General features: G+C 36.8%; 1 protein-coding gene across 3 annotated transcripts in view; it reads right to left on the bottom strand.

The window, feature by feature from the left end:
* wscd2 (WSC domain containing 2) overlaps positions 1 to 24,779 on the bottom strand; it is a 104,346-nt gene that overhangs the window by 13,015 nt on the left and 66,552 nt on the right. The window contains exons 2-7 of one of the 3 annotated variants that reach the window (XM_051695856.1): positions 23,093 to 23,208; positions 19,996 to 20,885; positions 13,802 to 13,916; positions 7,686 to 7,870; positions 2,434 to 2,555; positions 790 to 964 (exon numbers count right to left, since the gene is read on the bottom strand). In XM_051695856.1, coding sequence (XP_051551816.1) covers positions 790 to 964; positions 2,434 to 2,555; positions 7,686 to 7,870; positions 13,802 to 13,916; positions 19,996 to 20,398 — 1,000 coding nt within the window. In that variant the 5' untranslated portion in view covers positions 20,399 to 20,885; positions 23,093 to 23,208. Of the gene's footprint in view, positions 1 to 789; positions 965 to 2,433; positions 2,556 to 7,685; positions 7,871 to 13,801; positions 13,917 to 18,322; positions 18,417 to 19,995; positions 20,886 to 23,092; positions 23,209 to 24,779 lie in introns of those variants that run through there. The other 2 variants (XM_051695857.1, XM_051695858.1) reach the window with 2 other exon arrangements.

Genomic DNA, 24,779 nt, shown 5'->3' with positions numbered 1-24,779 from the left:
AATGTCACATTTTGGGATCATAACTCAAATTTCTATGTTCCTTAAATTCTTTGGCCCCAAAATACTTCAAATAAAAAATTGTAATGCCAAAAACTCAAAATGAAGTACAAAATTCAAGCTGTGGAGAATGCATGTTTGGAAATTATGGAGACACAAAGAAGCTGTTATTAAGAATTTTTGCAGGTTTTAGCTCTTTTGACTGATTTTGATTAGTTGTCCTGTAGCTGGTAGTAGTGCTTTAGTGAACTTCAGGGTCTCTGGTCCTGTTGAATAAAAGCTATTTCTCTCAATACGAATGTAAATAATTAACAAAAGTACAGCTTTATGTGCACTAAGAAGTGCTCAGAAGTCATAGTTTCCCTAAAAATACCAGGTGCTAAAATAGCTTCTTTTTAAAAATAATTTTTATCTAATTCAATTTAAATTATTATGTAAAAACAATGATACCTTTAATCACAGATCTGAGTTTTGTGTACTACTAACTAGTTAACCTTACTTAAATGGATAGGTTCACTCTGGATAAGACCACATGAGGTGAATATAGTGACACAAGTACTTACAGTACAAGTACTTAATTTGAGCCAAATAAGTATTTTTACTTATTTTTAAAGGCAATCAGTTTGCATGTTTTTTTTTTTTTTTTTAGTGAAGTCAACCAATGAGATTGTACAGAGTGGCATGTGACATGCTTGTTTTAAAATCAAACCACTATGATGATAAGATTTTGCATGCATGCTGCCTGTGGGTCAGCTTGAGTACAATGTTTTAGTCAAAACAAGCTGACATTACCCTGCACTTGTGTCTGGTACACTACAAAGAAGTCACTATTCCCACAGCTCTCAAAGTCTTCTCCTGCGCATCGCTGCAGACACATTTCCTCGTCCTCGTGCTCGTGTAGGGTAAACAGAGGAGTGGGAAATCCACAGTGACATTTTTCCCCAGCCAACGCTGCCAGAGAATATTCCTAAATCACACAGAGGAAGAGACTATATAGAGTTTGACAGACTCACACAAAAACAAACCCAAATATAACTTTCCACGAATGGGGTGCAAAATAAGACCTTTTTAATTTTTTGGTCTTTTAAACACACGGCTGGGGAAAGGATGTGCTTAAAGGGATAGTTCTCCCAAAAATGAAAGTTCTCTCATCATTTACTCACCCTCGTGCAATGCCAGATGTGTATGACTTTCTTCCTGCAGCAAATATGTCAAATATAAAGAAAAATATATCAGCTCTGTAGGTCCATACATGCAAGTGAATGGTGATCAAACTTTTGTAGCTCAAAAAAATAACATGAATTAAACATAAAATTAATCCAAATATCTCCAGTGTTTAAATCCATATCTTCAGAAGCAATATAATAGGTGTGGGTGAGAAACAATATTTAAGTCCTTTTCACTCTAAATCTCCACTTCAGCTTTCACTTTCAGATGTGAAAGTGAAACTAAACAGGCACCACATGTGACTGTCAGATGTAAAAGTGAAAGTGGATATTCAGAGTATTTTATCGCTTCTGAAGATATGGATTTAACCACTGGAATCTTTTAGATTACTTCTATGTTTCCTTTATGTGATTTTTGGAGCTACAAAAGTCTGATCACAATTCACTTGCATTGTATGAACCTACAGAGCTGAAATATTGTTCTAAAAATCTTCCTTTGTGTTCTGCTGATGAAGGAAATTCGAACACATCTGGGATGCTCGGAGAATCATCAGAGACTCCAGCCACCCTAGCCATGGGCTGCTCCCACTGCTACTGCTACCATCAGGTAGGCGGTATTGCAGCATCAGGACCCGCACCAGCCGACTTCATGGCATCTTCTTCCCCCAAACGATCAGACATTTGAACTCTTGATTGCTCACGATGCATATTGTGAGATATGTGAGAGTCTCAGACTGGACTCTCACATTTTATACTTCTCTAAATAACACACTGGCAACTGACTATCAACCGACAGCCGAATGTCAACACAACACTTGCATATTTATTTCCAACTGATTACATAGATAAGTCTTATCTTATTTTGTGTATATTGTATACTGTATATTGTATATTATTATGTGTATATTGTGTTGTATAAACAAGATGTGTTAATTGTGTTATGTGTAAATTAGATGTTTATTGTATTGTCATGTTGCTTGGAACTGCACCCAAGACTTTCACCCACTGTTGCACTTGTGTATATGGTTGAGTGACAATAAAGGGATTTGATTTGAGATGACATGAGCGTGAGTAGATGATGAGAGAATATTCATTTTTGGGTGAATTATACCTTTAACCTTAAGAAAATCATCAAGTTCAAGAAATCAAACTAAACATTATATGAGCTGTTTTATTTTCTATTCATTATTTATGAGGTTTGTACATTTGTAAAATTCTGAGCCACTAGCCCCATTAAACAGAAATGCAAAAGTATATATTGCATACTCACTTTCTCTGTGCACATGTCTACACACTTGTCCACTGACATGTTTTGAATGACGGCACAAACTGGAAGTGCCAGGGTCACATTCTCCGGCCTCTTGAAACATCCCTTAAAGATGGCACTCCCATCTAAAGAGCAAAAATACATACATACATCCTTAAAATGTGACAACAACAAATTTATTGCATTTTTGCATGTTTAAATGTGAGAGGTTTTTGCCTGTGCAAATATACTAGGGTGTTTTGTGTTCTATTTTCAGTCCCACTGAGAGCCCACTGTCGGCCATATTGTTTAAAGTCGTTTAGTTGCTGAGTTTGGAATGGCATACAACCCATACTACACTTATTACTTCTGCCATATCTGTCTGTCGCAGAAATAGTAAGAGTAGTATGGTAGTATTACTATGCTATTCCGAACTCAGCCAGTGTCAAAAGCTGTGTCCCAAATGACACACTATACACTATGCACATACAATATATACTATGCATTCCGCCTTAGAATATCTGAATTTTCAAAGTGTAGCATCGTCTCAAATGACACTTAAACATTTTTTTTACTAAATGTAAACATTTGCCATTTAATAGCTGATGGAAGTGACACTAGCTTTAGCATGTTAGCCAACCTCAGTTCAACACTTGTATCTCAAACAACATACATATTCACAACGTGTGGGATGATGATAAAGCATTCAGTCAACATTTGTAAGGTGCTGTCTTCACTGAACTTCTACAGATGCTACAGTCTCCATTATTTACAATTGTTTTGTAAGACCAGAAATGTAGCCAGGTAAATCTGCCCCTTTCGCTATGTATGGCAAGCCGCAAGCATGATTGCAACATTCTACACTCCAACATTCTATACTCCGTTTTGTTGGTTGAAGAGGTGCATCATTCGGGTACTCATGGAACAATTCTTTTTGTTGCATTTACAGTTTGAGCATACCAGAATATTGCAGAAGTGTGTGATTTAGGACACGCCTTTACTTTTGCCACAAAGCAATGCTAATCAGCCTGTCTTATTAAAGACAGATATAAGCTTGTTTTATGCAACAGGCTTTCTCTGGCACCTTTAATTGGTCATACTAATTGTTGGACGTTAATCGCTAGGTGTATGCAACCGGCCCCTGGGTGGTTACTAGGACATTGCTAACTGAAAGCCCACGTCAAAAGAGATCACTCCCTTTACGATTTGTGGTATCATTTCTGCCTGTAGCACAAACTGTATAAGATATGTGCCATGCTTAATATTTAGGGTTAGGGGTTTGTTCAAATCCTTACATGCATTAACAAGCACTCCTAATAATTTAAATAACTCATTCACCAATTTACAGAGTTTCTGCAGGTTCGAAGGAATGAAATGTAAGACTTTTTAAGACTTTAAGGCCAAATAAAAGAGAAATTTAAGACCACTTTTGCAATATTTTTAATAAAAAGAACACATTAAATAATTCTTTAGCTAGTAAATACAAAACCGCTGAGACTACTTGGATGACTCTGGACATGTTTCTTATATTTCATTGTGCATTTATGTGTTTCCTTTTTTTTAAATAAGTTAATAGAACATTAAAACTCTAAATGAATTCATTAAGAATGCATATAGCCTAAAGTATGTAGCCTATATTGTGACACTTCTCTTTAGTCACTTGCTTTCTAGCAAGACGTGGTGCAATAGACCAATGCTTTGGCAATGTCACCGCTTATGTCAAACACGGAAGTGGTGGCAAAAATCATGCGTAAAAAATAAACTTTTATCAGATTACGTTGTTGAAAAATGATTCCGAGGGCTCTCGTTGACTACTGTGGCTTCAAGCCATCAACAGAGCTGACTGGACTGAGGAGATCATTTCAACTCACAACTTTGCAGCAAAAATTTAAAGCGAACATGATTACATGTTTGTTATGAACTCATTTTATTATAGTAATTGTATCGCTAAGAATATGTTTGTATTTATGATGGTTCTGTGTCATACTTTCGTTTAATCATCTAATCTGTCAAATCTAACGCAACAGTCAGTGGGCTTTCTGCCACCACACTGCACATGCACTGACATTTTTGTAAACAAGAGGACTGGTCTATAGACCTTATGTTTGATTTTTAGTGGGAATGGAAAGGAAGCTGTGATGGATAGACTTACCATCTCTTCAATGGCAGGCACGGTGTAAATCTGTAAAAAGCTCCAATATCCCATCTGATTTTCCACAACTCATGTTGTCTGGAGTTTTTTTTTTTTTTGTCTACTGAGTATCCTTGAAAAGATACTTTTCCAATGTTTTGTCTGTGGAACGATCCAAAAACACTTTAAACTGCAGTACAGCCCATTGAAGAGACTGTACATCTATCCTGCACAGCCTCGTTGTCATTCTCGTCAAAAATTAAATATGGTGCTGCTGTGAATAAGGTCTAGCATGTGCTAAATAACATTTATATTTTTTTTCTTGGCAGATACCTTTACCAAATACTTTAACAGGTAGTTAAAGGGCAGTTCATTTAAAAATGAAATTTCTGTCATCACTGGTCACTCTTGAGTCTGTATGAATTTTTCTCTGCCATGGAACAAAAAAGGAGATGTTAAGCAGAACGTTTAGTCTCAGTCACCATTCGCTGTCACTGCATCTTGTTTTTCATTCAATGAAAGTGAATGGTGATTGAAACTCCCTAATATCTCCTTTTGATATCCACTGAAATAATAAAGTCATACAGGTTTGCAACAGCATGAAGGTAAGTAAGTGATGACAATTTAAATTTTTGTGTGAAATATCTCAAGTAAAAGTCAAAACTCATCAGTTACCTTAAAAATGGCTGTTAAAGTTGACAATATGTACTGAAAATGTAAACAGATTAAATTATGAAAGAGAACTGTGCTGCATAATTAGTTATGATGTATATTGAAAAAAGATTATATACAAAACATTAAATATAGATAATATATTTTCATATTATGTATATTATTAATATTATATTTTTTTTAATTATATTATTATTTTGTATATTATAATTTTTTTTTTTTAAATTGACAGATTCAGATGGCAGAGAAAATACCTGTATATGTCAGATGGAGCTCAAAAGAGGAGGAGATGAGAGATATAACAGGAGTAACTCTGCAGCTGAGTAGTTCTGTTAGCTTAACAATTATTGTCAAAGGTAATGCGAAATAAGGAAGTGCCATGATTTGAAAGGCGTCAAAAGACGCTCCAACCTCACGCGCTTACAAATTGCAATGTTGACAGCTTTATCGATTATAAACAGGAACGACAGTGTTAGCGCATCGCTCGCTTACAGAGATGCAAAATAACGGCATTTGCATTTCTGATTAATTTTATCACACATTTGCAGTGAAATTCTTTTTTTCACATATCCCAGCTAAGCTGGGGTCAGAGTGCAGGGTCAGCCATGATAAGGCACCCCTGGAGCAGATTGGGTCAAGGGCCTTGCTCAAGGGCCCAACAGTGGCATCTTGGCAGTACTGGGGCTTGAACCCCTGACCTTCTGATCAATAACCCAGAGTCTTAACTGCTGAGCCACCACTGCCCAGCAGAGCCACTACTTCATAACGGGTTTATGAAGGTTTATACATGTGTAACATCGTAAGTTCAGTAAAAATGCTCTTCCCTACGCGATCTCACCCTAAACTCAAGCGACAGCTGCTAAATGACGGATGCACGAGAGGGAGAGATGATTTTGATTCTGCTGTTTTAAGCGTCTCCTCTACTCACGCCCCAAAATTTAATACCTCAGCAAACTAAATTTAAGACTTCTTGTAAGTTATTTAAGAAATTTAAGACTTTTTAAGGACCCGCGGAAACCCTGAATTTATTTGTGTGTTTTTTGTTTCAATGTATTTACAATAGACTAGTTTACCCTTTTTATTTTATTTATTGTCTTTTTTGCTTTTATTAGAGAGGAAAGTGGAGAAAGGAAAACCGTGATCGGGACATGACCCGGGGCGCATTCGAACCTGGGTCTCCTTTTACACAAAGCTCTTTATACTGACGTACTACCCTCTGTGATTGAATTCTGCCGGATTCCAACTTTTTTTACATTTACTAAAACATATCTTAAGATCTTCTAAGAATATTTTAGAGAACAATGACAGAATCAAAGACATATGTCTCTGAAATCAAATACTGTATATCACAATAAAAGAAACATTTAACGCAAATCTCTGTGACGCCCAGGACTGCATAACCGAGGGTATTATCATGACTGTACCTGGACAGCTATAGTTTTTGCTTGCAATGTTTATCCACATAACCTCTTTCTGTCTGACGCACCCACACATCCTGTCACATGAAAAAAATGCTTATTCAATACGCAGGGATGGATTGTCACAAGTTCCTGCATAGGCTATTTTTTGACCAATATCGAAAACATGAAACACAAGGGAAAGGGAGAAGAGTATGCCAAAAAGATCTGTACTGTGTATGCTATGCATGTCAGCTTGACAATATTAGCACATGCCAAGTTTACAAAATGTAATGCATGTAAATGCAAAGAAATTAATGAGAATAGGAAATTGCAAACAAAAGCCCACTAACGTTATCTTTCTGAAACAAATCTCCCCTCAAGAGCTTGATGGTGGTGAGCCCTTTCCCCTCCATTCTCCTCTCTGTATGCATGCTCTGATTAAGAAGCATTTTGAGATAAATATGATAAGAAAATTTCCTGTTTGGTGGTAGTCACACGTCTTTCCATTTTCTTGATAACAACATCAGTGTTATGCTTGCATGCATGTAAACTGTAAGTGCATGTATGTATGTGTGTGTGTGTGTGTGTGTGTGTGTGTGTGTGTGTGTGGCAGAAGCATACATACTTATGTGATCATATAGCAAAAAAAGTGTATTTGTGCTTTTGGACATTTAAGCCACACTTTAATATCACACTTCACATATCAAATCAAGTGACATCTTCAAAGAAGTGATGCAAAACCTTTTTTCAGAACTAACTTCACATTTCTTTGCCAATTTTGCCATTACTTTTAATAAACTGGCCTCAATGTTATTTTTAGTGGATGTATGACTTCAGACCCTCTAAAGTTCACACAGATGTCCTAGCAGAGTAATGACAGGTGTGGTTTCTATGGACATTTTGGCTTGCTTGAAAAGTGTACTTGAGCTAATTATCTTTAAAGTACCACTTGGTTTGATATTTTGTTATACAATTCAAAAATATTTAAGTAGCTAAAGCGTTTAAATACTTTTTTGGGAAGCTGTATGTCAGTGTAAGCATCCAGATGCATGTGTGTTTGTAAGGGTGCTCACATCGGCGAGCAGACTCCTGACTCAGCTCTAGTCTGTATATGGAGAGTCGATTAGGTCCTCCACAGAGGTTCCTCTTCTCCCCTTTACACTCCATATTGCAGTCACTCTCTGACACATTGGGTGCCTGGATCTTGTGGCCACAATAGCACTCTGCTCCGAACTCCAGACCAGCATAGAGATAACCCCTGGTGACACACAAAAGATTTATTATTAAAATTAATTACAATGTAAGGGCTGTGGTCTGCTGGTTAGCACATATGGTCAGACAGGCTGAGCTTTGGTGCTCATGCAGTAATAATAATAATACGTTTTATTTATATAGCGCCTTTCAAATCAAAGTTCGCGTAACAGAAATATCAAACAAAACAAAAACATAAATAGAGTGCACAAGAAACATGATATGAAAAAAACAGCAAGTGAGATTAATCTTGAAAATAACACGAAAAAAGATATGTTTGGAGCATTGTTTTTAAATCAGACAGAGAACGTGCAGCCCTGAGATTTGGAGGAAGTGAATTCCAAAGTCTAGGGACAGCCACACTGAAACCCATTGAAGCTAGTCTAAATTTTGGGACAGCCAAAAAGCCAGCATCAGAGGACCTCAGAGAACGTACTGGGGAATAAACCTGGAGTAGCTCAGCTAGACATTGAGGCACGAGATTATTTAGAGCTTTGTATGAGAGAATGAGGATCTTATACTGTATACGCAGAATGATAGGCAGCCAGGGTAGGTGCAGAAGTATAGGAGTAATGTGCGCAGTTTTTTTTTTTGTTTTTTTTTTTTTTTAAGGCATAATAAGACGGACTGCAGAGTTTTGTACATATTGTAAGCATTTGAGTGTTTTTGTAGACAAACCAATGTAAAGTTGATTACAGTAATCCAGCCTTGATGTTACAAAGGCATGAATTACAGTTTCAGCATCCTTGAGGCTTAAAGAGGAGCGAATGTGAGATTTTTAACTGTAGAGGAGGGCGTGATTAAATCACCATCAAGATCTATTGTCATGCTTGAATATTTGGAAGTGAGTGATTCTGGGCTGGGATGCTGTCTTATCAGAGTTAAAGTGTTAGTTCACTCAAAAAAGAAAATTCAGTTATTGTTTACTCACACTTGTGTTGTTATAACCCCATATGACTTTCTTTTTCTTAACACAAAGGGAGAAATTGTGAAAAAATGTTGTGCTCTGTGCTGTCATACAGTGGCAGTTTATGGCCACCTCTTCAAGCCTCAAAAGGATGCAAAATTATAATTCAGAAGTCTAAGAAATTATCACATGAGACTCATGATTGTAATGAAAGAATACAATGAGGTTTGGTGAGAAACAAACCAAAATCTAATGTATAATTTAGTGAAACTGTTGACAGACCCTTGCTCTCCTCTGCGCGTTCATGAGACTGCACGAGAGCTGCAGTCTCACAGCCCCACTGGCGAAATGGGTCGTTCAAGCGAAAACTCATTTTGTTTATCTAAAAACATGTCCACCACAGCCATAAAAAGAACAGAACACAACACAACACAGCTGCACAAAAACCAGAGAACCGAACTTACAAAATATGTCCGATGAGTGTGTGTAGTTGGAGAATAGATGCATTTCTATGCCCAGCCTCATTTGTATGAAACCAAGTACTCAATCAAACTGAGAGAGATAGAGGAAGCTGGAATGTTTACTCTCCATTCTGAAATGGTGAGTGTTCGTGACAGACCTCTGACTGAAGCGATCGATACCTCAGCGAAAACATTCGGTAGGTGTAACATTCTCGGCCAAAATCAAGTAGTGTTTATTTTTATTTTTTAGGGATTTTTCCCCTTTGTCTCCCAATTTGGAATGCCCAAATCCCAATGTGCTTTTAAGTCCTCATGGTCACATAGTGATTCACTTCAGTCCAGGTGGCAGAGGATGAATCCCAGTTGCCTCTGTGTCTGAGACCATCAGCCCACGCATCTTATCACGTGGCTTGTTGAGCGCGTTGCCACTGAGACATAGCGTGTGTGGAGGCTTCACGCCATCCACCACGGCAACCACGCTCAGCTCACCACGTGCCCCACCGAGAACAAACCACATTATAGCGATCATGAGGAGGTTACCCTATGTGACCCCAGGCCAATTTGGTTGCTTAGGAGACCTGGCTGGAGTCACTCAGCACACCCTGGGATTCAAACTAGTGAACTCCAGGGGTGGTAGCCAGCATCTTTACCACTGAGCTACCCAGGCCCCCCACAAATCAAGTAGTTTTTAACCAGCTAGCGAGATGCAGGCTTCAAAAAACTGTTTTTGGACTGGTTCCAGTTTATAGTGGGTGGGGTTTCCCGCCCCGATGCCAAAAATAGAAACCAGAATGTCTTGTCGCTCATCACAGCCGGTTAGGACCAAAACTCTGATTAAAATAGAATATATCTTTTATCATGTGTTAGGACACAGTGTGACTGTAGCTGCCTTCAGCCTCCTCTGTCTATCTCTCTCAGCTTGATTGAGTACTCTGTTTCAAACAAATGAAGCTGGACAAAGAAATGCATCTATTCTCCGACTACAAACTCATCAGTCATATTTAGTAAGTTTGGTTTTCTGGTTTGTCTGCAGCTGTATTGTGTTCTGTTGTTTCTATCGCTGTGGTGGACCTGTTTTTAGATAAACAAAATGGATTGTTGCTTGAATGCCCCATGTCACAATGGGGCAGCGTGAAATGTTTCTCTCGTGCAGTCTCATCATGAACGTGCAGAGGAGTGAATAATACATTAGATTTCGGTTTGTTTCTCACCAAAGCTTATGTAAATAACATTTATAAAAAAACATTTAAATACAGATGAAAGGACATGAAGGTGTCCTGTGTAAGTCCCCTCTGCTGTAGTTTAATCTCGGATGACAGGCCCTCTCTCCTCTTCATCTGAGCAGTGAGCACCAGTGGGCGGGGCCAAAGGTGCAATTACGAAAGATAGGCGTTGATGTCTTGTTGAAGAGGCAGTCATATGCAGATGTATTTGGTCCTGTGACCAGGGATGTGCACAGACATTTTGGGGGGCAGGGGCTCAAGTGGAAAAAAAGGGCACTTCTTATAATTATTTATTTAAAAAAAAAATTTTTTTAAACAAAACGTTAAATATATTAACAACTCTTGTTTCCTTACTAATTTATTTGAATTCCCTCACACTCACGCAATTGTCTCATACTCAACAGATTTCTACAAAATAATCAGTTCACACAGAGACCATGGCCTTCTTTAGTATTCACTAGGTTTATCACATGAGCAGGCAACAGCAAAGGAAACTATGCCACAATGTGCATGTTTTCTATGCTACTAGTTTCAAGTATATATTTAGAATAAATGACTGCACCAAGGAGAGGGACATAGTTTCACTAATAATTTGTTTATTGTACGGCAATAAATAGTTTTAATTCTTTTGGTGTTATTGGAATACATAACACTTCAAAATCAACAAAAATCTTCACACTAAACTGAAAAAGACTGTTGCTGCTATTTTGTTAATTTTACAGGAAAAAACAGCAAAAATAATGAAAAAACACTGCAAAAAATGATTGACAAAATACAAAAATGCAGCAACTTCACTGAAATTATTACAAAAAAAGGTCTTGAACTTTGAAATAAAATCTGTTACTTCCATTCCCTGGTGATATGTTTTATTTATTTTGTTTATCCTATTCACCTGCAGTTCCTTGTCAAATGTATGCAAATTAGCGCATTTTAATTAGTTAACACCTAATTTGCATATCAATGTGGCGACTGTGATGACGTTATTAGACACAAATTTTACTGTATTCACCTGTAGTGTCTCCATTAAGTACAGTACATTAGGCTGTATGGCCATGATATATTGCCTTAGCTAAACTTTAGCTAACTTATTACATTAGCTAGTAGTTCATGAGTCATGCATGTTAGCAAGACACAAGTTAACTATATTTGTCTTTTGGCTAATTAGCTGTAAAGTCAAGGCACTGGTAGCTTAGTCTTTTGTTCATCACCACTCACCTCCACTCAAGCCAAGAAAAACACAACTGGGATAGGAGCTGGGAGGGGATACTGCCTGCCTGTCTGCCTGTCTGTGTGTCTGATGTGCCGATGTGTGCTGCACTGCTGCGCGGAGACGCGGAGGGAGAGGGAGGGAGGGCATCGGAACTCGACAAAGTCTCATCTCCCGACCTGATATTTAGATTTTTTATTCAATAAATATATTTGTTATGTGTGTATATATATATATATATATATATATATATATATATATATATATATATATATATATATATATATATATATATATATATAGATATAGATGTAGATAAAAAAATAAATAAAAAAAAACACCCCAGAAAAAAGGGGAAGAAAAAAGGCAGGTGCTCAAGCCCCCTTTGATGTCTATGTGTGCATGTGCCTGCCTGTGACGTCACAAGTTCCACAAATTCCAAATGAGCCGTTTCTGCAGCTTGATTTAAATGAATGCTATTTTTCTATTAAAGAGGACGTTTTCAGTTTTGAAACTTACAGTATGTTTTTATAGTACAATGACCTCTTATATGTCAAAAGATCAAGGAAAATGTGATTTCTCATATCATAACCCCTTTAAGATTTAATTAAAATCAATGCCTGTAAAAGTGTCCAAAGAAGAAACACCCTTAAAGGGGTCATGACATGCCTTTTTATTATTCTAGGGTTACTATAAGAGGTTCACTTATAATATTAGTAAAGTTTTTTGTACTCTCAGACTCCACTGACCCCACTTCATCTGTCTTTATACCCTGAACCACAATCTAGGACACAATAATCAAACAGTTATCATCCATATTACAGAATCCGTCATTTTAGAATGACCTGAGGCCAGTTATGGCGTCAATTTTGTCAATTTCTGTAAAGCAGGGCAGGAAAAGGCTATTTTTATTCAGTGCCTGGCATAAGCCAATCCTTGAAAGCTGTCTGGCTTCCACTTCTCCTAATCTCCTCAACAGTTTTTTTATGACAGGCCTCTTAAACTTCTGAGCGGATGTAGTGCTGAGAACAGACAGAAGTGCCATTTATGTTTAAACACTCAAATCCTGTCTCTGTCCTCAAATCTGTCTCTTTCACATTTCCCTTCACTCCCTCCACCCTCTACCTCCCTTTCCTTCTTATTACCGCTCTTCCATGACAGATTAATGTGATTGAGTGCATCTGTGTTATGCATTTTGTTAAGACACAATAGAAAACAGGCAGGGTTGAGGAACTGAGGCAAAGAGGAAGGAACCCAACAGCAAATCAACATCAAGTTTTAGAAATCTTGAACCTTTTTAAGAGTATTTTTATCATGGTTTTTATTCCATTTTTAAACATAATTGCTATTGAATGCACTGTAAAACGCTTTCCCTCATTATGTTCTAACAACACCACTGTTTTCATCCATTTAACTTATTTTCAGATTTTTCAGTTTCTTATTGATTTTCTTTGCCGTAGGTAAATTTAAAGTGGTCAAAAAAGTGCAAACAAGGTATGATTTTACTTAAAAAGGGATAGTTCACCAAAAACAAAACAAATCAAAACAAAACAAAACAAAAAAACATTATTTACTCACCTTCATGTTGTTCCAAACCCACAATGGCTTCTACTTCTTTTTTTCATTAAATAAAAGTAAATGGTGACTGAGATTGTCATTCTGTTTAACATCTCTTTTTGTGTTCTATGGAAGAAAGATTAGTAATTCGGGTATGGAGCAACATTAGGGTGAGTAAATGATGACAGATTTTTTTATATTAAGGTAAACTATCCCTCTAAAACTGCAATATAGTGTTTTAGTTTTTAATTTTAGTGGGTTGATTTAGTTTTTCTAAAACTCATAGGAGTGCTTGTTAAAGCAAAAATCCTTTTAAAATTGAACACAATATCAGAGAAAACAGCAAATCTATCTTTTCAGTCTCAGCTAATTAGGGGTCAAAGCAACAAGCATAACACAGGGAATTAGATTACCGTAGCAAATGTTAAATTAGTCATGTTTGACCATTTGTGACATTAACTCTAAGCATGAGAAGCAATTACATGTGTGACTCATTGTGAGCATCTGTGCATGATAACATAAGTGTTTAAGTGGGTATGTTTGTGTGCGTTCATGCACACTGAGATTAAAAGTTTCAACAGACCTTTCGGCACAGTTGTCCTGGCAACGGAAGACAGTCATTTTTTTGTAGTCAAAGAAGGACACTCCTCTAAGAGCCCGCTTCTGTGTGTCATCAACATAGCAGCCGACGTACTTTGCTTAAGAAAGAGACAAATGCAGAGAGACAATGTCATTACTAGTGCAGGGAATTTAAAAATGAAATAAAAGACCTATTTTGAATCCTGTTGATAATTAAATCCTAATTAAATCATGAGATGTTTCTAAAATAACATTCATCAGTGTGATGCACTGGCACGTTTAGTAATTCTAATTTTGAAACACAGTACCTTCTAGTGGCCAACAAGTGAAATCACAGCTGGATCTGATTGGCTTTGCACAGAGTGAGGGAATTTTGAATACAGGTACATATCTTAAACATGCAAAGTATCAGATTAATCAAGGTATTTCATTTATCATAAAAGTATTCTTATGACTGAAAGACTTTTACAGACATAACCAATAATAAGATTGTGTAATTTCATAAAAAAGCTTAACAAGTCCTCTGACAGGCATGTTAACTATTCAAAACAAGATTTTCTCAAATGGCAGCGTCTAATATGTACTCATCCCTCAGCTTCTTAAATTATTTTTATTTTTTTTAAATGTGTTTTCAGTAGTACACTTACAATGGAAGTCTATGGGAAAAGGCGATGGATTTAAAAGCTTAAATGTGCAGCTCGTATTTTGTTAAACAGCTTTTATTGACTCTTCCATACAAAAACATTTTTTTTGAGCTGTAAAGTTGTTTTATTATGGCTATACTTCTGAAACATTATCCCAGGGCAATGATTTGCCCCATAGACTTTCATTGTAAGTGCATTACTGATTGTTTTTGCAAACTAAGGGATACGTCTAAATTATTTTCTGTGGTAACTGACATGCTGTTGACACAGCTTTAATTTCAATGAACCTGGAACATCCCTTTAAAAATGTACTTAAAAAAATAAAGCAAATGCTAACACCTGACAAGTGTCAGGTTTTAGTACATCAGATATCATGACTGTACCATTTGCTATTCTATAGAGAAAAACATTTGCAATTGCAGATGAGAGTCATTGACATAAAGTAAGAGATTATAAAACCTACAATCTGCATATTAAAATCTGCAATCTTATTCTGGGTTGTTTTTATCCTCTAAAACTTTTACAGCCTGATGCACCATCATCTGCTCAATCCTTCTTACCTTTTGTGACAAAGACAAGCAAACACACACACTAAAATAACCAAAATGGCCTGTTGTATAACATTTATTCTTTTTCTGTAATCGAATCTCTCCCCATTAGGATTGAATGTCTTTTCTAATAGTTTAGACGAACTGGGAAAGGGTGAGGGGTGGGGTTAATGTGTCACATACAGTACACACACTAAACAGTATTGTAATTACAATTGTCTAAAAAGCAGTAAGCAGGATCGCAAGCTGTGGTCTAATTGTATTGGCAGGCACAGAGGGCAAGCTCAGTAATCTGCTTTATCTACAAGTCAAACTCCATTCACTCAACACTGTATTCCATTCTCTGAAACAGCTAAGTGCTAGGATGAATATCTCACTCACAGCATGACCACAGAGATAATGATGCTCTGCTGTACTCACATTGTGAGGTATCGTTGTGAACAGTTTGTGCTGGATTTATGTAAAATAATGAAGAGGTTGACATGACAGGTTCACATTTGATACATTTTATTTAAATATATTAAAATGCAATCACTGACTAAACTGGAAAGCTTGTTCTAAACTCTCCGTTACTGCTTATAAACTCTGGAACTGTAGTGTCAAGACTTAAATCTGTTTTTAATAATAATAATAATAATAATAATATGAAAGGATAATTTAGGAATTTTTATGTTGTTGTTCTTCTACTGTTATTTCATTAATTAATTGTTTATTTAACTTTTAATTTATTTGTAAAACACTTTGAGCCACCAGGTGGTGCTTTATAAATGAAGATTAGTGTTACCATTGTTGTTAATAATACTAATTATACTACTAATAATAATACTAATAGTAAAATGAAAGCATCCTTTAGTCACACTGACAAAATATTATCATGGTAGTACCACTGTATTATTTGAAGTTCCTTAGAATACCATGTCAATTCCATGGTAAATAAATATTATGCATAAATATTATTGAAAAAATATAGCAATTATTCAGAACCCTATATTAAAGTGCCATATGTGATATACATATGTACCATGATATTGCAATCTAAAACCACAGTACTTTTTGTAAGGGCATGAACAGTGTGAGAATGAGTGTGTCCAGAAGGAGGCAGAGTGGAAGCATGCAAATGGATGAGTAAATCTGAAGAAAATCAAGCATGTTGACCTTTCAAAATTCACCCATGTTTTAAAAATGCTCCCTGGTAGATTCACACTCTCTCTGTCTTGATCTCTCTTTTTCAGCGTGCAATATAGTGTGTTTGTGTTTCTGCCGGCATTAGAATGCAGAGTATCACAAGAAGACAAAATAGTTATCATTTGTTTGAAAGAGTAGTTCACCCAAAAATTAAGATTTTGTTATCATTTACTCACCCTTATGTTGTTCCAAAACAGTTTGAATTTCATTCTTTCATGGAACACAAAAGTACATTCACCTCAGCCTCAGTCACCATTCACATTAATTGTATGAAGAAAAAAAAAAGAAAAAGCAATAAAAGTGAATGGAGACTGAGCCTGTCATTCTGCCTAACACCTCCTTGTGTGTTCCACGGAATATAGTCATACAGGTTTGAAACCACATGAAGGGGAGTAGCCTAAATGATAATGGAATTTTCATTTTGGGTGAACTATCTTTTCAAGCTTGATTTTGATGTATAGTGTACAGGGATACAGCGCTTTGACTCATCTGTCGCAGCCTATCACAATTTATTCTCTCCCCAAAACACCTTAAAACTATTTTAACTGAGAGAGAGTGCCAGAGTTTTGCATTTCCACCTCTGGTACTTATTTTCACCCTATCTGGTGCTTTCGATGTTGCAGATATTTTAGATTACAGAAAAGGGTGTTGTCGGGCTGAGCTTGTCTTCCTATCCTCGACTTTCTTGAGATTAAATGTATGCCTTTGCAGAAATAATGAAGATAAAATCTCCCCAATTATTATACAGCATCTCTCTTTTTCAGAGGATTATAGTGAAAGTCATGGCACATATGATTGTCATGAAGTGTTTTCCTAGTGGCCCATATAGTTACACTTGAGGACCATCTGTTTAAAATCCTTTAACCTCACTATGGATAACTGTAATGACCGGAGACTTACACAATCCACTAATTGGCTTTCTCGTGCCTTTGTTTTGGGGGGGGGGGGGTATTACAAAGGGCATTATTGATGAGTGCATTCTGTATCTAGTCCATCTTACACAAAGAGAGCAATTGTTTACATTTTCAAGAGCTCATATTTCTATCAAGTTGTTTCCAACTGTGGCTTAAACTTTGAGTAATTTGCTCTTTCATTTGCTTTGAAATGCAGTCTCTTAATTTAAAGAATATACTGTAGTGTAGAATATAAACTATATAATGAAGTCTTATAAATTCTATTCTCAACTTAAAGAAATAGTTAAAGCAAAAATTAAAATGATGTCATCATTTACTCACCCTCATGTTGTTCCGAACCCATATGACTTTCTTTTGTGGAACATTAAAATGAGAAATTTTGAATAATGTTCTAGTTGTTCTTTTCAAAATTTCTCATCTTGTCTAACATAAAAGTGAGTCATTAAGGTCATAAGAAAAGCCAAACAGGTTTGGAACAATATAAGGGTAAATAAATGATGACAGAATTTTCATTTTTGGGTGAACTTTGCTTTAAGAGTGTAAAAGCAGCTTGGGCAAATGCATAGACAATGAATTAGGGATGATATTCTCTGCCCTGGACTAGATTGTTCATTCTATGGTCATTAAAATACAAAAATGATGCATACACATATATTAAATCCTGCCATAGTTCAGCTTTATCATCTCTTGAGCCACAAGTCCTTCAGCAAACACTCTCAAACACTTTCCTAGAGGGCCAAATATGATGCAGGTCATGTCATATATGTTTAATGACATCACCTCACAGAAGAAGCTTTTATTTTCAAAGATTAACAAACTGACTTTACCTTTATGCAGACAGGAAAATTGAGTTCTTGAGAAAGTCTGAGGTCAAATTTTTCAGCTGTACAGGACTAACTTACTGACATTCATTAAGAGCATTACTTGAATTCTACATTTTCATTCATCCACAATAAAATTCTGCATATTCCATTAATTAAGAAAAACAAACGGGAAATTTGAAAGATACAATTAGTTGCATTTAAAAGCTATGAAGTAACTATCACAGGCTATGCAACAAACAACAGTTCTCAAATGTGCCACTCTACAACGCTTTGAAAAAGCACATTATTTATTTACTTAAGCAATCACCAAAAGTACACTTCATTCCTCCAGCTTAAAGCTGCAAAGACCCATATAGATCACCATACTCCACTAAACTTAAACCATGTATGTCTGTGATGAGTCGACTGACCAGTGATAGGCTGAATCTTTCTTTTCTGATGTTGAAGAGCCAATCAAGCTTGTTCCAATCATGTCTTTCTGTATCATAAACAGTGATTCTTTAAACATACTAAGTTAAGACTCTCTGATCTCCAGTGAGTGTCAGAAGTTTCTGTCATGAAGAGGAGAACTGTGCTTCGTGGTTTGCGTCATGACCGAAGTGAAACTTTTATCATGTCTTTTTTTTAACACATAAAACCACCCGTGACATATGTGCTAGAAAGTGTAAGGTATTATGTTAGGCGAGAAAACCTACTGTGTATACCCTGCTGAAAATACCAGACCATTGCAAGTCATCAGTATATATTGTGTTTTGATGCTGGTCCCCAGCATTGGATGTTGGTGTAATAATGTTAACCTGTAAAACATCCTTATCTTCAGAAAGACTTGCATGGCTTACCGACCAGTTTAAGTTTTGCTGTAGATTTCTTTTTCTTCATAACACAAAAGGAGATGATAGAAGGGATGGAAATCATTAGGAATTTAACGATTCTAGTTCATGATTTCTGGTTCCTTTTAATGATTCTAATTCCTTAAAGGTAACTTTTCGCTCGTGTCATCTTGGACTTACAGTGACACCTAGTGGTGTGGATGTAGCATAATTCAAAATCAATAGTTTTCAGTTTCAGATGCCATTGTAGAAATTCACTATTCACAGTCAGCCATGATTAATTTAATCCAAGAGTTGAAGTGTCCAATAATAAGACGGTTACTGAGATAAGCGAGTTGTATTCAGCTGGTCGTGTGATTATAAAATGGCAGCATGAGGGCGCCCCTACCCCATGTAGAATAAAATAGATTTTAGAAGGTTACTGATATGACTAGAGTCCTCATTAGTGATGTCCAGTTCGTGAATGAATCGTTCCTTTTTAGTGAAGGAGTTGAACCAGTTCACCAAATCGGACTGAATCGTTTGAAAAAGTTTGCGTCTTGAGTCAACACTGTTCCACAAGTTACTCTATCTTAACCTGTCTCTTGGATGTGCATGACACTCCGACTCGAAATGAGCCGATAACTGGGAGTAATATGATCCTAGAAATGGTGATATCTGCTTTTCCTAACTCTTCTTTGCAATGAAACCGCTCAAACTAGTTCACAAATCGGACTGAACGCTCCACTCATTACAGTTCATGAGTCAACAGTACACTGAACTGAGAATCGCCTCTTTCGGGGGTGTCCGACATACTAAGAACTGATGAGATGCTGACATTGAGCATGTGTGTGATTAAGGGGCGAAATGTATGTTTCAGGTGTATTTTGCTGAACAGCAGAAAGTATAAAAAATAAAACATACTGGAAACATGTTTATGACTTGATTGTATTACCGTTTTATCAAAGTATGATGAGGATCACTGAACTGAGAATCACCTCTTTCGGACATAATACTGAGAACTGATGATCAGTGAGCTTCTGATGAAGCCTGAACCGAGGTCTTGAACGAGGGGGCGAAACGTTTCAGTCGAGAGATGTAAATGAATTTTACTATTGAGTACTGTGCATGCAGATTATATCTGAAGTTGTTATGAGCTGGATCATGGTTTCTGGAAAAAAGGGTGAGTTGATTCAGACTAGTTTAATCACTTTATATGCTTTAGACAGGTAGATCATCCACATTTGTATATCAGTGAATGGATAAGTTCCTACCTCTCCCATCATCTATCTCTTTGGTGGTTCTTCCTTTGGCTCCATGGCTCCAGCTGTTGGTATGATCTCCTCCTCTGCCTGCCCACTCTGGTGCATCCTGTGCCCCATTTTCCTTCATCCACGGTGGTCCAAATCTCTGGGGGGCTCTCCGTGTCTCTTTAAACATTCTTCCTAAGAGTCCCAAACCTTCAGAGGTAGAGCTCCCACCACCTGTGCCGCCCCCACCTTCAGATATAAGTGGGCCACGGCCACTCCCAGAACTGGCAGTGGTGGAGCTATCGCTGGACAAGCCAGAGTGGAGGAAAACAAGGCTGCCAGCGGTGAGGTAGAGGAGGATGAAGGAGAAAAAGCGAACCGGTTTACGCCGGAAATAGCGATGGATCCTTAACAGAGGTCTGGCCATGATGGGCTCTTGAGCCACAAGCACTGGCCTTCGATGTTACACAGAAACATATAAAATAAGATTCAACAACTTCCCAAAATGTTCCTTGAACCTTGTCAGCCTCTTTGAAACTCTCAAAAGGATTTCCTATCCTGGAAACAGTAGTTGTACAGTTTGCTTTAAAGTTGATAGTGAACACCTTAAAATCGATGTCTTGAAGTCTGAAGACACTTTCTGAAGCGTTCTACAGGAATGCGTCCATGTGTCCAATATCCAGGGTCTTGCTACATCCCCAAAGAGGCAGAATTAGAGGAAAATAGTGCCACTGTAGAGGCCATGTTGTGAAAGACGAGTGGCAGTAAGGACTGAAAGATGATATTGCCGTGGCGATGCTTTCACTCCTGTTATCGGACTCGTGCTCTCTCTCTCTCGAGGCCTTGTTTCCCACTGAGCTGTCTGTCAATCAAACTCGTGCTGATTCACTCCTGACTCAGCCCCTACTCCCAGCCTGAAGAACACAAAATGATAATGAACAAGTACTAAATACTGGTGACTTTTACTGACTACTTAATCAGTTATTGGTTCTTTAATATCAGGTCTGCTGAAAAATGTCACCATTAGGTGAGTCTCTGAAGAACAGCGTCCAACAAATGTCATTACATCAAACGTTGAACTTATTCAAGGTATTGTTTGCATAAATTACTTTCTATCTAACAGCATTCATTCTCAAGTGAGAAACGCATAGCATTTTCAGCTTCACGGTTAGACACAGTAAAAAAAAAAAAAAAACAGTTTTTAAAATAATTAGCGACCATTTTGATGGTTAGAAAACGAATTTGCATAAATATAATGTCATAAATAATATTTATACACATATTAATTATTATTATTATATCCATAACGCATATTATGTTTGCAGTTGTGTTGTTGTAGTGATGATTTAGTTAATGTGTCAAAAAACAGAAACGAAGCAATAATTAAAAATTGGTTCTGTGTATGGGTTATTGGACACTTACGTAAGAACATAAGAATAATCAGTGTCAGATGTAAAACATCAATATTTGTTTATCTCTAGTGTGAAGATACAATTCAGCTACACAGTGCCACAGCTTTACTTATGAACACACAAATCTTCAAACAAAGTGACACTCTATTGAGTACTCAGAGAGCAGAAATGTGCCAGCAAGGGCCTATACGTATTTACATAACAGATACACTGAAAAAGAAAGGTACTGTTTACTTTGAAATTATCCAAAAGATGTTAGGTTTGAGGACAGTGTTGGTGAGTTTACATCTCTGGATGACACTGCTACTATCTATTCTTAAGTAGATTTTGACATTTGCTGAATAGAAAGTGTTGCTTGCCCATGCAAACCTCCCCGCAAGAGAGTTCTGTGTGTTTGCCAGGGTATTGCTATGTGGTTGCTAAGGTGTTCTGAATGTTTTCTTTTTGTCTGTTGCGATACGGTTGCTAGGGTGGTTGCTTACTGACCCAAGTCAAAATAGTCCATCCCCAAGTCTCTATGATATTCTAATCTCTAGATAAGGCTTGAATCCCCCCTTCAGTAAAAGTCAGTACAAGTGATTCAACATTAGTGATTTTTTTCTCTTGTTTTATCATCTTCCAGGTGAAAAAGACAACTTAATTTGCTTAGAAAAGTAACATTACACCTCTCATCAATAAGCCACATGATTTGATCTGTTGAACAACAATTTTTGAAAAGCCACTACAAGTACAGTAATAGTAACATTTACTTAGGCATGCACCTCTTATTAAAAATAACAGTCAATGATTTCATGAACTTGCATTACATTTAGATCATTAAAAGTTGTTTAAAAATGTATGTGTTCTTTTGTTAATCTCTTCTTTTCATATAAAAAAATTCAACATTATATAAATCACTGGTACACTGTCCCAAACACTAAGACAAATCATTAATTTGCTTCAAAGAAGGAAACGGCCAAAACAAATTGCTTTATTCAGAGGAAACGAAAATGAATCTGTGTCAAAATGATACTGTGTCACAATCTTACTCCTTAGTATATTAGTAACAATGGAGTATTTTGCCAAGTAGAACAGGCTGGCTTTCCGAACACTGCAAAATAAATTTTCATAATTAGTATATTTCTATTGTTTTCCAGTAAAAGACCTTAACCTTAAAACAAAAGAAGCAAAACTGAATAAGATATGAAGACAAATTTTCAGATACAGTAAAAATTAAGCTTATTGTCTGATCCAATTAAGCAAACAGTTTTTTTTATTTCATTGCAAGTTTAAATGTTAACTCTTAAAACAAGTAAAAATTATTTGCCAATAGGGTAATAAAAATACAAGTATTTTAACATATATTCTCTGAAAATAAGCCTTATTATTTTACACAATTTGCTGCTCAAGTAAATTGATCTTGTTTTAACAGTGTTTAGATTTTTTACTGAAAAACAAGACCAAAATACTGATTCAATGCTGCAGTGAATGAATTGTGAGAGGTAACAGAACATTTTTGAAGCTACATGAGGAGAAACGGACTGTTACCCCTCTCTCAAAGACTCCAGTGTCCACAGTGGGAAAAAACATTCAGGCAGAAAGTCATAATCAGCCTCCTTCTGAGGTTAACGGAATTTTCCGTAACTAACATCTCGCTACAGAGTTTGCGTGAGTGTGCATGTGAGACTATGTGTGTGTTTGGGTAAACAATGACCCAATGTCACCGTTACCTGACCCTCCGGTCTTCCACCTGCCACAGTCAGAGCGGAGTCAGGCTGATGTTATTGTGACAACATTGTACACCGCCAGCACACAGAGTTCATTCAGTGCAGATATAGCTCAGTTCCTACAGAGAGGGGAGGGACGAGAAAAAAGGAGAGGGAAAAAATAATTAAAATTCACATTGTACGCATGGGTGTTAAAGGGATAGTTCACCCAAAAATGAAAATTCTCTCATGATTTACTCACCCTCCTGGCATCCCTGATATGTGTGACTTTCTTCTGCAGAACACAAATTAAGATTTTTTTGAAGAATATTTCAGCACTGTAGGTCCATTCAATGCAAGTGAATGGGTGCCAGATTTTTGAAGCTCCAAAATCCACATAAAGGAGCATAAAAGTTATCCATAAAACTCCAGTGGTTAAATCTGTTAAAACACTATATGATAGGTGTGGGTGAGAAACAGATCAATATTTAAGTCATTTTTTTGTCATAAATTTCCCTCCCTGCCCAGTAGGGGGCGATATGCACAAAGAATGTGAATTACCAAAAAAAGAAGAAGGAGAAAGTGAAGGAAAAAGGACTTAAATATTGAACTTTTTCTCACCCACACCTATTATATCGCTTCAGAAGATATGGATTTAACCACCAGAGTTGTCTGGACTATTTTATGCTGCCTTTATGTGGATTTTGGAGCTTAAAAATTTTGGCACCCATTCACTTGCATTGTATGGACCTACATAGCTGAGATGTTCTTCTAAAAAATGTTTGTGTTCTGCTGAAGAAAGAAAGTCATACACATCTGGGATGGCATGAGGGCAAGTAAATGATGAGACAACTGTAATTTTTGGGTGAACTACTGTATCCCTTTAAGGATTTCACTTATTGTAGGCTCTTAAAGGTGCATTCAGTAATTTGGGGCTAATTTTAAAAGTTTTACACATTAACAAATTAATTGTGTTTTTGTGAAGAGTGATCTGAATGGTGTACACTCATATGAGTTGAAGACAGTACTCATAATAGTTTTCTATAAAAAGTGTTTTTATTACACATGGTGCAGATCACCCCCCTCAATGTCTGTCACCATGTTGAAATTACATGACCTGCCGTGTTTCACTAAACGTCAAAGAATGATCCTCATGCTCATTGGCTGCTGCCTATGTAGATACCCTTGGCTGTGTTTAGCGCAGTGTTGTTTGGTGACGCGAAGAGCGAAAAGAACACAATGGAACATACTTATTATTGTGCTTTAGAAGCGGAGACAACAGGAGATTCAGTAGCTGTACTGCTGAAGTAACGAAAAGGGTCCAAAGCAAGAAGACAGAAAGAGCGGCAAAGACTAAAAACTAGAGTAAACATCGGTACAGCATACACAAGGTGGAAAGATTGGATGACGGAGAAAAAAAGAGTAGTGATGCCAAAGTTGCTGCTTTTTTGTTGGACAGGTAAAAAATGATTAATTGTTTAGACCACTCTCTAAAATAGTATCAGTGGAATTTATAGAAAACTCATACAAGTTTCCCTTGAACTTTTTAAAATGACGTGTAGTCAACGTATGTCAGTAATGGACAGTTTTCAGCTGTGTTTACAAACGCAACCGGAAAGCAACTTTATTTTCTTTGTTATCACAGCTATAGTAAGGGGGGCCCATCTACCTCCACCTCTATGAAATGGCATATGTCTTCATTCATTTAGTA

Source organism: Myxocyprinus asiaticus, chromosome 4 (assembly GCF_019703515.2).
Source record: "Myxocyprinus asiaticus isolate MX2 ecotype Aquarium Trade chromosome 4, UBuf_Myxa_2, whole genome shotgun sequence".
In the NCBI taxonomy this organism is placed as follows: domain Eukaryota; kingdom Metazoa; phylum Chordata; class Actinopteri; order Cypriniformes; family Catostomidae; genus Myxocyprinus; species Myxocyprinus asiaticus.
Note: the sequence above shows the minus strand (reverse complement) of the source record. Positions and strands in the feature narration are given on the sequence as shown.